The sequence below is a fragment of the Scyliorhinus torazame genome, chromosome 15 (assembly GCF_047496885.1).
Source record: "Scyliorhinus torazame isolate Kashiwa2021f chromosome 15, sScyTor2.1, whole genome shotgun sequence".
Lineage (NCBI taxonomy): Eukaryota > Metazoa > Chordata > Chondrichthyes > Carcharhiniformes > Scyliorhinidae > Scyliorhinus > Scyliorhinus torazame.
The window spans coordinates 154203651-154216382 of record NC_092721.1 but is presented as its reverse complement, the minus strand read 5'-3'; the positions used below and the strand labels follow the sequence as shown (position 1 = coordinate 154216382).

Below are 12732 nucleotides of genomic sequence, written 5' to 3'. Positions count from 1 at the left end.
TTAGGGCACAGTGTTTAGATAATCAGCAGCAGATGTGTGGGCATCTGCTGGAGCTCCCTGAGACAGTGCGAGCTCCAGGATTCTGAATGACTCGGGCAGCATGGTAGCATAGTGGTTAGCACAATTGCTTCACAGCTCCAGGGTCCCAGGTTCGATTCCGGCTTGGGTCACTGTCTGTGCAGAGTCTGCACATCCTCCCCGTGTGTGCGTGGGTTTCCTCCGGGTGCTCCGGTTTCTCCCCAATGTCCAAAGATGTGCAGGTTAGGTGGATTGGCCATGTTAAATTGCCCTTAGTGTCCAAAATTGCCCTTAGTGTTGAGTGGGGTTACTGGGTTATGGGGATAGGGTGGAGGTGTGGGCTTGGGTAGGGTGCTCTTTCCAAGAGCTGGTGCAGACTCGATGGGCCGAATGGCCTCCTTCTGCACTGTAAATTCTATTCCATGAAATCTATGAATGGAAGAGTCCATTGCCATAATAAATTCCACATTGTCCCAGGAGCTCAACCACATGACCACCGACCATGAGAAATTGGACGATCACATGGAGAGACTTATGTAACAACACTCAGAGAGGATGTAAGAGCAGTATCCCAGCAGAAAAGGGTGTAAGCCTCCTTCAGTGGCCTGGTGCAGTCCGCTCAGAGTAGGGGCATTGACATCCGTGGAATGTCCGAAGAGCTGTGTTTCCTTAACACAATGGTCATGCTGTTGGCACAACAGCTGCTGCAATGAATGACTGGTACCCACCGATAGCCAGCCCCATCAACCCTACCTGAAGGCCAACCCAGGGCTGCGCAGGTCACTGAGGATGGTGAGGGTTCCAGGAGCTCCTCAGCACCCTCAACTTCCTCCACCTCCCCAGCCCGCTGCCAGAGCCCTCATCTGCTGCAGTTGTGTCAATGCTGCCCATGCAGAGGCCGGAATCTGAAGGGGTCCCCCAAAGCATGGCAAGGTAGGCCACCACACTCTTCATTAACGTTTAGACTAAAAAGTGAGTAGCCTGTCTTCATCTCCGCTGAGGCAACAGAGGGGTCACTTCATAGGAGTGTGCGTGTGTGCAGGGTGCCTTCCAGTCTACAGCACTAATGGGTTCACCGTGTTTTCACTTTCACAGTGTGTATAGCACATTTGAACACTTTTTGAATTTATTTACTTAAACTTGTACATGACTTGGTATGTGTTTGTATACTAGAGAGCTCAAAACGAATGATAACATTACGAAGGTGGTTCTTACCAGTAATAATGGGGGCAGCAGGCTGAGGTCCACCTTGACATGCCATCAAGAGGAACAAGGGTGAGGGCTGATTTTGTGTTGCCTTGCAGGGCATCTTCCTTCTCTGGAGTCAGAAGGGACACCAATGCAAGACCATAAGACATAGGAACAGAATTAGGCCACTCGGCCCATCAAGTCTGCTCCACCATTCAATCATAGCTGATATTTTCTCATCCCCATTCTCCTGCCTTCTCCCCATAACCCCTGATCCCCTTTTGAATCAAGAACCTATCTATCTCTGTCTTAAAGACACTCAGTGATTTGGCCTTGTAAGCCTACTGCGCAAAGAGTTCCACAGATTCACTACTCTCCGGCTGAAAATATTCCTCCTCATCTCTGTTTCAAAGGATCATCCCTTTAGTCTGTGATGGTGTCCTCTGGTTCTAGTTTTGCCTACAAGTGGAAACATCCTCTCCACGTCCACTCTATCCAGGCCTCGCCTTATCCTGTAAGTTTCAATAAGTTCCCCCCTCAGCCTTCTAAACTTCAATGAGTACAGACCCAGAGTCCTCAACCATTCCTCGTACGACAAGTTCTTCATTCGAGGGATCATTCTTGTGAACCCCCTCTGGACCCTTTCCAAGGCCAACACATACTTACTTAGATACGGGGCCCGAAACTGCTCACAATACTCCAAATGGGGTCTGACCAGAGCCTTATACAGCCTCAAAAGTACATCCCTGGTCTTGTATTCTAGCCCTCTTGACATGAATGCTAACATTACATTTGCCTTCTTAACTGCCGACTGAGCCTACACATTAACCTTAAGAGAATCATGAACAAGGACTCCCAAGTCCCTTTGTGCTTCTGATTTGCTAAGCATCTTCCCATTTAGAAAATAGTCTATGCCTAAATTCCTCCTTCCAAAGTGCATAACCTCACACTTTTCCACATTGTATTTTATTTGCCACTTCATTGCCCATTGACAAGGTCCCTCATGGTAGACTAGTACAAAAGGTGAAGTCACACGGGATCAGGGGTGAACTGGTAAGGTGGATACAGAACTGGCTAGGCCATAGAAGGCAGAGGGTAGCAATGGAGGGATGCTTTTCTCATTGGAGGGCTGTGACCAGTGGTGTTCCACAGGGATCAGTGCTGGGACCTTTGCTCTTTGTAGTATATATAAATGATTTGGAGGAAAATGTAACTGGTCTGATTAGTAAGTTTGCAGACGACACAAAGGTTGGTGGAATTGCGGATAGCGATGAGGACTGTCTGAGGATACAGCAGGATTTAGATTGTCTGGAGACTTGGGCGGAGAGATGGCAGATGGAGTTTAATCCGGACAAATGTGAGGTAATGCATTTTGGAAGGGCTAATGCAGGTAGGGAATATACAGTGAATGGTAGAACCCTCAAGAGCATTGAAAGTCAAAGAGATCTAGGAGTACAGGTCCACAGGTCATTGAAAGGGGCAACACAGGTGGAGAAGGTAGTCAAGAAGGCATACGGCATGCTTGCCTTCATTGGCCGGGGCATTGAGTATAAGAATTGGCAAGTCATGTTGCAGCTGTATAGAACCTTAGTTAGGCCACACTTGGAGTATAGTGTTCGATTCTGGTCGCCACACTACCAGAAGGATGTGGAGGCTTTAGAGAGGGTGCAGAAGAGATTTACCAGAATGTTGCCTGGTATGGAGGGCATAAGCTATGAGGAGCGATTGAATAAACTCGGTTTGTTCTCACTGGAACGAAGGAGGTTGAGGGGCGACCTGATAGAGGTATACAAAATTATGAGGGGCATAGACAGAGTGGATAGTCAGAGGCTTTTCCCCAGGGTAGAGGGGTCAATTACTAGGGGGCATAGGTTTAAGGTGAGAGGGGCAAAGTTTAGAGTAGATGTACGAGGCAAGTTTTTTACACAGAGGGTAGTGGGTACCTGGAACTCACTACCGGAGGAGGTGGTGGAAGCAGGGACGATAGGGACATTCAAGGGGCATCTTGACAAATATATGAATAGGATGGGAATAGAGGGATACGGACCCAGGAAGTGTAGAAGATTGTAGTTTAGTCGGGCAGTATGGTCGGCACGGGCTTGGAGGGCCGAAGGGCCTGTTCCTGTGCTGTACATTTCTTTGTTCTTTGTTCTTTGTTCACTCTCCTAGCTTGTCCAAATCCTTCTGCAGCCCCCTTGCTTCCTCAATACTACCTGTCCCTCTACAGATCTTTGTATCATCTGCAACCTCAGCAACAGTGCTTTCAGTTCCTTCTTCCAGATCATTAATGTATATTGTGAAAAGTTGTGGTCCCAGCACAGACCCCTGAGGCACACCACTATTCACCGGCTGCCATCCTGAAAAAAGACCCCTTCATCCCCACTCTTTTCCTTCTGCCAGTCAGCCAGTCCTCTGTCCATGCCAGGATCTTACCCTGAACACCATGGGCTTTTAACTTATTTAACAGACTTTGTCAAAGGCCTTCTGGAAATCTAAATAAATCACATCCACTGGTTCTCCATTGTTTAACTTCCTTGTTACCTCCTCAAAGAACTCTAACAGATTTGTCAGACACGACCTCCCTTTGACAAAGCCGTGCTGACTCAGTCCTATTTTACCATGCACTTCCAAGTACTTTGTGATCTCATCTTTAATAACAGACTCTAAAATCTTACCAATGACCGAAGTCAGGCTAACCGGCCTATAATTTCCCGTCTTCTGCCTCCCTCCCTTCTTAAACAGTGGTGTTACATTAGCCACTTTCCAGTCCTCAGGGACCCTTCCTGCCTCCAGTGATCCCTGAAAGATCATCACCAATGCCTCCACAATTTACTCAGCTATCTCTTTTAGGACCCTGGGGTGTAGTCCATCTGGTCCAGGTGACCTATCCACCTTCAGACCTTTCAGTTTCCCCAGAACCTTCACCTTAGTAATGGTCATTGCACTCACCTCTGCCCCCTGGTTCTCCTGGAGCTCTGGAATCCCACTGGTGTCTTCCGCCGTGAAGACTTATGCAAATTAACTATTCAGTTTGTTTGCCATTTCTTTGTTTCCTATTATTACTTCTCCAGCCACATTTTCCAGTGGTCCAATGTCTATTTTTGCCTCTCTCTTACTTTTTATATATTGAAAAAAACTCTTCCTATCTTCTTTAATATTACTAGCTAGCTTGCACTCATATTTCATATTCTCCCCCCTTATGCTTTTTTAGTTGCCCTCTGCTTGCTTTTAAAGGCTTCCCAATCCTGTGGCTTCCCAGTAATCCTCGCCATTTTGTATGCTTTTTATTTTTCTTTTATGCTGTACATGACTTCCCTCATCAGACATGGATGCTTCGTCCTCCCCTTAGCATGTTTCCCCCTCCTTGGGATGAATTTCTGTTCTGCCTCCCGAATAACCTCCAAATATTCCTGCCATTGCTGTTCCACTGTCTTCCCTGCTCGGCTCCTTTTCCAATCAACTCTGGCCAGCTCCTCCCTCATGTCTTTGTAGTTACCCTTATTTAATTGTAATACCGTTACATCTGATTGTAGCTTCTCCCCCTCAAACTGCAGGATAAATTCTATCATATTGTGGTCACTGCTCCCTAAGGGTTCCTTCACCTTAAGTTCCCTAATCAAGTCTGCCTCATTACACATCACTAAACCAGAATTGCCTGTTCTCTAGTCGGCTGTCACAAACTGCTCCAAAACACCATCTCTTAGGCATTCCACAAATTCCTTTTCTTGGGATCCACTACCAACCTGATTTTCCCAGTCCACCTGCATATTGAAGTCCCCCATGATTATTGTAATATTGCCTTTTTCACATGCCTTTTCTATCTCCTGATTTATTTTCTGCCCCACATCCTGACTACTGCTTGGGGGCCTGTACATAACTCCCATCAGGGTGTTTTTACCTTTGCGATTCCTCAACTCTACCCACACAGATTCTATGCCTTCTGATCCTATATCGCTACTTGCTATCGATTTAACTTCATTCCTTACTAACAATGCAACCCCAGCCCCTTTGCCCATCTGCCTGTCCTTTCGGTAGGACACATATCCTTGGATATTTAGATCCCAGCCCTGATCCCCTTGCAGCCATGACTCTGTGATGCCCACACCATCGTACCGGCCAATTTCAATTTGCGCAACAAGCTCATTTACCTTGTTCCGTATACTGCGTGCATTTAGGTACAACACCCTCAATCCTGCATTGACCACCTCCCTTTTCACTCTCCTCAGTCACTGTACCCTGTACTGTGGCCCTTTTTGATTTTTGACTATGGCTTCTCTGCCTTACACTTTCCCCCTTACTGCTTTTTGTTTCTGGCCCCGTTTTACTTCCCTCCGACTTCCTGCATCAGTTCCCATCCCCCTGCCACGTTAGTTTAAACATTGGTTCCAGTCCTGCCCAGGTACAGACCGTCCGGTTTGTACTGGTCCCCCTGGTTCCACCAAGACCAGGAGCCCCACCCTCCTTCTCCCTTCGGCTAAGGGAAGACAATTGGAATTTATTTTGTGCCATTTCTGGGGCTGTGAATAAAACTTTAAGGAAAATTCCACAGTGGTACCCGACCTCAATAAAGAAATATGCCAAGTTCAGACCTCTTCTTACTTTGAACACTTTGGGATCCACACGTTGGCCATCAAAATCCATCTGGCGGGGAAGCAGCGGCTAATTTAAATGGCCAGCTGCCTGCGTCAAATGATTGCTTGGAACAGACCTGAGCTATGGTGAAAATGCGATGTGCCGTGGCCGGACTCGGGACCTACAAATGGTGGGCAGCTCTGCTATTTCAGTTCTCCACCGTGGTGTAAATCGGGACTACAGTGTCTACATTCTAAGATCTCAAACAGCAATGTGGATTTAATAGCTTCTTGTCTCGTTGTGAGCCTCTGGTGCCTAGTTAAAGTGCTTTTATGAGTTGACTTTCCAGGGTATGTGAGGAGGGAGACTGGTATGATTCAATCATGGTGGATTCATGATCTGATAGTTTGGAACTGAGTGGAACCAGCTGCAGATTACAACAGCTTGGTGTCCGCTTGCAAATTCCAGCCCCCTTTGCTTCCAATTACTGCTCCAGTCACTAGTTCAGGGAATTCCCTTCCTCAAAAGGCAGTGGACGTTTTAAACCAGAGGTAGACACTTTGTGATCGGCAAGGGGGTTGTAGAAGCATTGTGTTCCAATAACTGGGACTAACAACAGTAGATGTTTATTAACAGCAACTGTGCAGCCTTTAATGCTGTGTTTCTGCCCCCGCTCGGGAAGAGCTCCCGACACGAGATCCCCTTTGCACTGTGACATCGCAACACCCGCGTGACCACCTGGTCTACAGGGGTGAAAGGTTATCTCATGGGTAGGTGGGAACGTGAGGTTGGGGCTACAATCAGATCAGCCAGGATCTTACTGAATGGAGGAGCAGGCTCAGGGGGCCGAGTGGCCTACTCCTGTCTTTAGTCCGTAAGGTTAGATTTTGGAATCACTTACTCTGATTTGTTATAGGGGTAAGCAGCTTCCATCTTTTCAAGGCCGAAATGGACAAGCCTTGAAGAGAATTCCATCAACAGTAACAATTGCCAGCATGGTGAAAGGCAGACAACCCAAACCTATTTCCAGCCTTGAGGTTTTCATTGTTTCTCTGTTTCTACAGTTGTCCTCGTTTGGACAGCATTTGTCAGGATCAAACATGTCTGAATGGTGGAGTTTGCCTGGACCGTTGGTCTTTCTACTTGTGCCAGTGCCCTGAAGGCTTTACTGGACCCCACTGTGAAAAAGGTAGGTTTTTATAACTATTCCTACTGCAATGGCCAAAAAGAGAATATTGTAATGATAAATAGTACCTATAATACAACATTTACTGTAGTAGTATATTAATGCTTAACATTTATTTATTTAAACACCTATTGCCATGTACAACAGATAAGGACATAGTGGAAAGTGGGACAACAGCTAGAGGTTCTAAAACATTTGCTTTAGCGACATATGTAGTAGACCAAAGTTTTGCTCGCTAAATGAGAATTTCAATAGTGCAATTATTTTGTCACATTCACACTAATGCAAAATTAACATGATGGGGACAAGTGTAACCCAACCCGCAAGGCAGGAAATAGGCAACTTCAGTTCAACCTTTCATTTTACACACCATTCAATTTAACTCTCTATTTCCCACCAATTAAAAATGACAACCTCTGGCTCCAAAGTCCAACCCTGTTCTGGCTTTCCAGCAATTGAAAAGGTTGTTGGTCACTGCACTGATTTGACATTGTTTGGAGTATAACTGCAATTTGGGATCAAGCCTGATTAAGAAGTGCTCAGGAGAATCTTCGTTCAAGACAGTTGGTGCAAAACCAACAAGGTCCCTAAGCAAGTCAGCCAACAACACAGTTCTCCCGCCAGCGGGGAATCGGGGCTGGTCTTCGTTGGCGCTGGGAGTGGGCCCTGGTGTGGGTCTCACACTGTAAGCATGCAAATATATGCATGGTGGAGAGGTTGTCAGATTCTGTTGCAATCCCTTCTTCCATAAATACCAGTTTCAAATACCCTGACAGTCTTTGAAATGCAAAACTTCCATTCAATTTAACACAACAATACCTTTCATGAGCCAGTGATTGACAATTTGATGTGTCAGCGACAGCTGCTTGGTGGATTGTCTATTTACCTTTCCCTTCACGCTGGGATGCATCTCAATTACCCTGTTTTGATGCTAACCACAATGTTTATAAACACTTTTGCTATAATTGGCAGCTCCCTAATATATCAAAAGAGGTTAAATGTTTTCACTTCCTATTTTTTCATAGCAGAAAGCACTTGTTAAAAAGAATTTCTCCTCAGAATTAATGGATCCCTATAGAACTAAATAAATAAACAACAGTTAGGGCAGTACAGGGTGCCCTAACGGTTAGCACTGCTGCCTCACAGCGCCGAGGACCCGGGTTCAATCCCGGCCCCGGGTTACCATCCATGTACAGTTTGTACATTCTCCTGTGTCTGCGTGGGTCTCACCCCCACAACCCAAAGATGTGCAGGTTAGGTGGATTGGCCATGCTAAATTGTCTCTTAATTGGATTTTTAAATAATAAATAAATAAGGACCAGTAATCCTCCCTTTGAAACTGCCTGGACCTGTCAATGAAATAATGGCCCATGATATTGAGTGTAAACAATGAAGTTCAAAGTTTTTAGGTTTCTAAGCTTGCAGAGAGGCTTCAATACTTTAAAGGGCAGTGAAACTGACTGAAAAAAACATTTCAAAGGTTTCTACCTCATTAAAGGGAATACTTTTACCTTCATGCCACAGATAACGGCAGTGGCTGGCACAGTTGCTTCACAGCTCAGGGTCCCAGGTTCGATTCCCGGCTTGGGTCACTGTCTGTGCAGAGTCTGCACGTTCGCCCCGTGTCTGCGTGGGTTTCCTCCGGGTGCTCTGGTTTCCTCCCACAATCCAAAGATGTGCAGGTTAGGTGAATAGGGGCAATGGTAAATTGCCCTTAGTGTCCAAAAAGTGAGGTGGGGTTACTGGGTTACTGGGATAGGGTGGAGGTGTGGGCATCAGTAGGGTGCTCTTTCCAAGAGCCGGTGCAGACTCGATGGGCCGAATGGCCTCCTTCTGCACTGTAAATGCTATGATCAAATAAATTCTATGATCTTTGAATTTGGCATGCTGACAGGCAGTTTAAAGGGTGTAAAGGCTACAGGTGGGAAGACCAGCCAAATGATCCTAGCCGAGGTAAGACCCCTGACCTGAGCCCCTGCAGCTCAGCCTAAACCGCCCCCTCCAACGAAAACTCCAATCTTCTTTTAAAAATTTACTATGTGCCATGGGATGGCATGAAAAGCCAGATCATGGTAAAAAGACTTTCAAAGTGCATGGCACATCAGGTTCACTCCAGTGCCAACAGGAATCACTCTGGTTTTCTCATTGGCTTCATTCAGGAGCCCCCTTCATTTCTGTGTGCAAATTATTTACATGGGCCAGAAACAACAGGCACCAATCCCTGCAGTACTCAACTCTTTACATCTCGCTAGCCCACCATCATTTCCTTAATTGCTTCCTATCCTTCAGATAATGACTTATCCACCTATTAGTAATGTGGCTAGCTTAATAAGTGGATTGAGAACCAATTAAGCGAATGGACTGAAAAATGGCAAATTGACTTGTCAGGATAGAAATATGAGTTAATGAACATGAGAATAGAACGTACAAAGCATTGTCTGCTGACAGTAGTAAAACAGGAAAGAGATTTGGGTGTGATTATTGATTGACCACTGATATTTTCCCTCCTATATGATGCTGCATTCAGTTCAGAAAGACTAGCCAAGTATTGGATATATCTTGACGACAGGATGAAGCAAAATTATCCTAAACTCTCATAAGAAATTCCTGAGGTCATTTTGGAATGTTGTGTGCAGCTTTGGCAACCCAGCTTCAAAAGGACAAGGCTGTCTCTAAAAGGCTCACAGGGGAGAGACCAAGGGCGGGATTCTCCAACCCCCCGCCGGGTCGGAGAATCCCCGGGGGACGGCGTGAATCCCGCTCCGACGCCGGCTGCCATATTCTCCTGCGCTGGTTTTCGAGCGGGGGAGGGGTTCACGCCGCGCCGGTCAGTGGTCGTTGGCAGCGGGACCTGGCTGGTAGGCCGGCTGGTGCGGTACTCGGGGGCGCGCGGGGGGATCAGCCCCCACGGTGGCCTGGCCCACGATCAGGGCCTATCAGTCTGCAGACGGGCCTGTGCCGTGGGGGCACTCCTTCCTTCCGCGCCGGCCTCTGTAGGGCTCCGCCATGGCTGGTGCGGAGAAGACCCCCCCCCCGCGCATGAGGTAGAATACGCCGGCCGGTCTGCGCATGCACGGAACCACGCCGGCGGTTCTGCGCATGCGCTAACTCGTGCCGGCCCTTCGCCGCCGGTTGGTGCGGCGCCAACCACAACAACAGTGAGGATTCCGCAACTTCCGGTCGGCCTTACGACGGAGTGGTTCGCGTCGCTTTTTACGCTGGCGTCGGGCCATCACGGGGCCTCAAATGTCCATTTTTCATCTGCAAGTGTATAAATCAGTATTCATTTGCTTAGCATTACTCTTAATACATGTCTGAATCTTCATCTCACAGTTTAACCTTACTTGCATAATTATTCCCAACTCTTGGTGCACCCTTGGTTGGGTCTAGAGATGGCATAACTCGTAGCATGTAAACCAAAGTTAAAGAGCTGGGAAGAAATGGCTATGGTTACTGGGTCAATTGGAATTTTAAAGACTGGAATTGATAAGAGTTTTGTTAGATAAGGAGAAGGAATATGGAAAAAGGGCAAGTAATTGGAGTTGAGGTACAAATCAGCCGTTGTTTAATAGTATGGGGAAGCAGGTTGAAGGGCTGAATGGCTGACCTTTGTTCCTAAGTACCTGCAAACTCCATACATGGCCTAAATTAATGACCACATAAGATCACAGCATGAGTTGCTGGATACCAATCATGACCAGAAGCCCTGCCTGATTTTGGCCCTCTAACTTGGGGTAATGTAACCCTTTAATGTCAACCTCCGTGAACTCAGTTAATTCAATAAACACCCGAGACCAAATCCTGGTATACCTATTTCTGAAGGTGACGTGTGAGTGATGTAAATTTACCACAACAAAAAATTCAGGACTTCCATTCTTTCTGACTGGTATCCACTGCCACATCTGGCTGCCTGGTTGGCTGAAGGAGTTATCCCATGGTGCTCGCAACAACAACTTGCATTTGTATAGTGCCTTTAACAAAGTGCAATGTCCCCAGCTGCTTCACAGGACCATTATCAGACAACATTTGACATTGAGCCACATAAGAATATATTGGAACAGGTGACCAAAATACATTTTAAAGGGCAGAGGGGTACAGAGATTTAAGAGTGGATTCAAGAGCTTTGGGCCAAAACACTCAAAGGCGTAGCTACCAAAAGGGGAACAAGATGCGTAAGAAACAAGGAAGATTTGGAGGATGGTGGACTTTTGGCTGTTTAGGGCTGGAGGAAGTTACCGGGGTAGGGAGGGGGTGAGACCATGAAGGGATTTGAAAATGAGGATGAAAGTTTTAAATTTCATGTATCACTGGGCTGAGAGCCAATAAGACAAGTAAGATCAGAGAGTTGAGTGCTGAAAGGTTGGTGCGGGAGAAATGTGTTTTGATGTACTGGGGAAAGAGAGAGCTGTATCTTTGGGAAAGTTTCGGAGCAGTGTCGGAGAACCAGGGCTATGGAGAGGGCTTTAAAATGGGCAGGGTTCATGTGAGGAGCGTTTTAGATAGTTAGTTAGGGCGATATTGCAGGATAAGGATATGAGTAATAATAACCAGAGTGTGTCAGGAAGGGACAGAGTGTACAAACATAAGAGTGCACAAGCAAATAAGGTCAGAGTAGGGAAACATGCTAAAAAGACAGCATTAAGTGCTCTTTGAATGATCACAGCATTCAGAGCAAATTCAGAATGCTGGGTGTCATTATGAAGGAAACAATGACAGGACTTTTAGAGTATCATAGTACATTCACGTAGAGTCAGCATGGTTGTACAATAGGAAAATAATGTTTGATAAATTTATTAGAATTCTTTAATGATGTATCGAGCAGAATGAATAAATGGGAACCAGTAGATGTAGTGTATTTGAATTTCTAAAAGACATTTTATAAAGTGCCACATAAAAGGTTACTACACAAGATGAAAGCTTGTTTGCGCTAAGATATTACATGGATAAAGCATTAGCGAACTAACAGGAAACAGAGAGGCAGGATAATGGGTCACTTTCAGGTTGGTAAATTGTAACTAGTGGAGTCCAAAAGGATAGGATCAGTTCTGTGTTCTCAACTATTAATGATCTACATAGGGCGGTATGGTGGCACAGTGGTTAGCACTGCTGCTTCACAGCACCAGGGACCCAGGTTCAGTTCCTGCCCCGGATGAGTGTCTGTGTGGAAATTGCACTTTCTTCCCATGTCTGCCTGGGTTTCCACCAGGTGCTCCGGGAGTTTCTTCCCACAGTCCAAAGATGTGCAGGATAGGTGGATCGCAGATCCCGCTGGCATGAACACTTGGGAGATCTCACCTACTATCACCAAAATGTATCCCCACTGACACTTCGACCACATGCATAGTTACATTCCCTAAAATTAGGTCAAGTACTGCTGCCTCTCTTCTAGTACTTTCCACATGCTGACTCAAAAAACTCCTGGTTGAACTTTAAGAATTCTGCCTCCTCTGCCCACTGAAATCCCTACTATTATTACACTACTGTTTTTAGACTTCTGTGAGGTTTGCCTACATATCTGCTCTTGTATCTCTCCCTGACTGTCTGAGGGCATATAGTATACTCCCAGCAAAGTGATAGCCCCGTTTTGGTTTTTAACTTCCACCCATATGGTATAAATTGAGGAGCCTGTTAAGATATCATTCCTCCTCACTGAAGTAATTGACTCCTTGATTAATATTGCAACATCACCTCTTTTCACAGTAACTTCTTTGAAGCCTACTTGTGACAATAAGAGATTATTATTATTATTATTATTTTACACCCCCCTC

General features: G+C 46.1%; 1 protein-coding gene across 3 annotated transcripts in view; it reads left to right on the top strand.

Annotated features, from left to right (window-relative positions):
• Positions 1-12732, top strand: part of LOC140391915 (protocadherin Fat 4-like) — a 264299-nt gene that overhangs the window by 211480 nt on the left and 40087 nt on the right. For all 3 annotated transcript variants that reach the window (XM_072476961.1, XM_072476960.1, XM_072476962.1), the window contains exon 13: positions 6843-6967. In XM_072476961.1, the coding sequence (XP_072333062.1) occupies positions 6843-6967 (125 nt within the window). The remainder of the gene's footprint in view (positions 1-6842; positions 6968-12732) is intronic.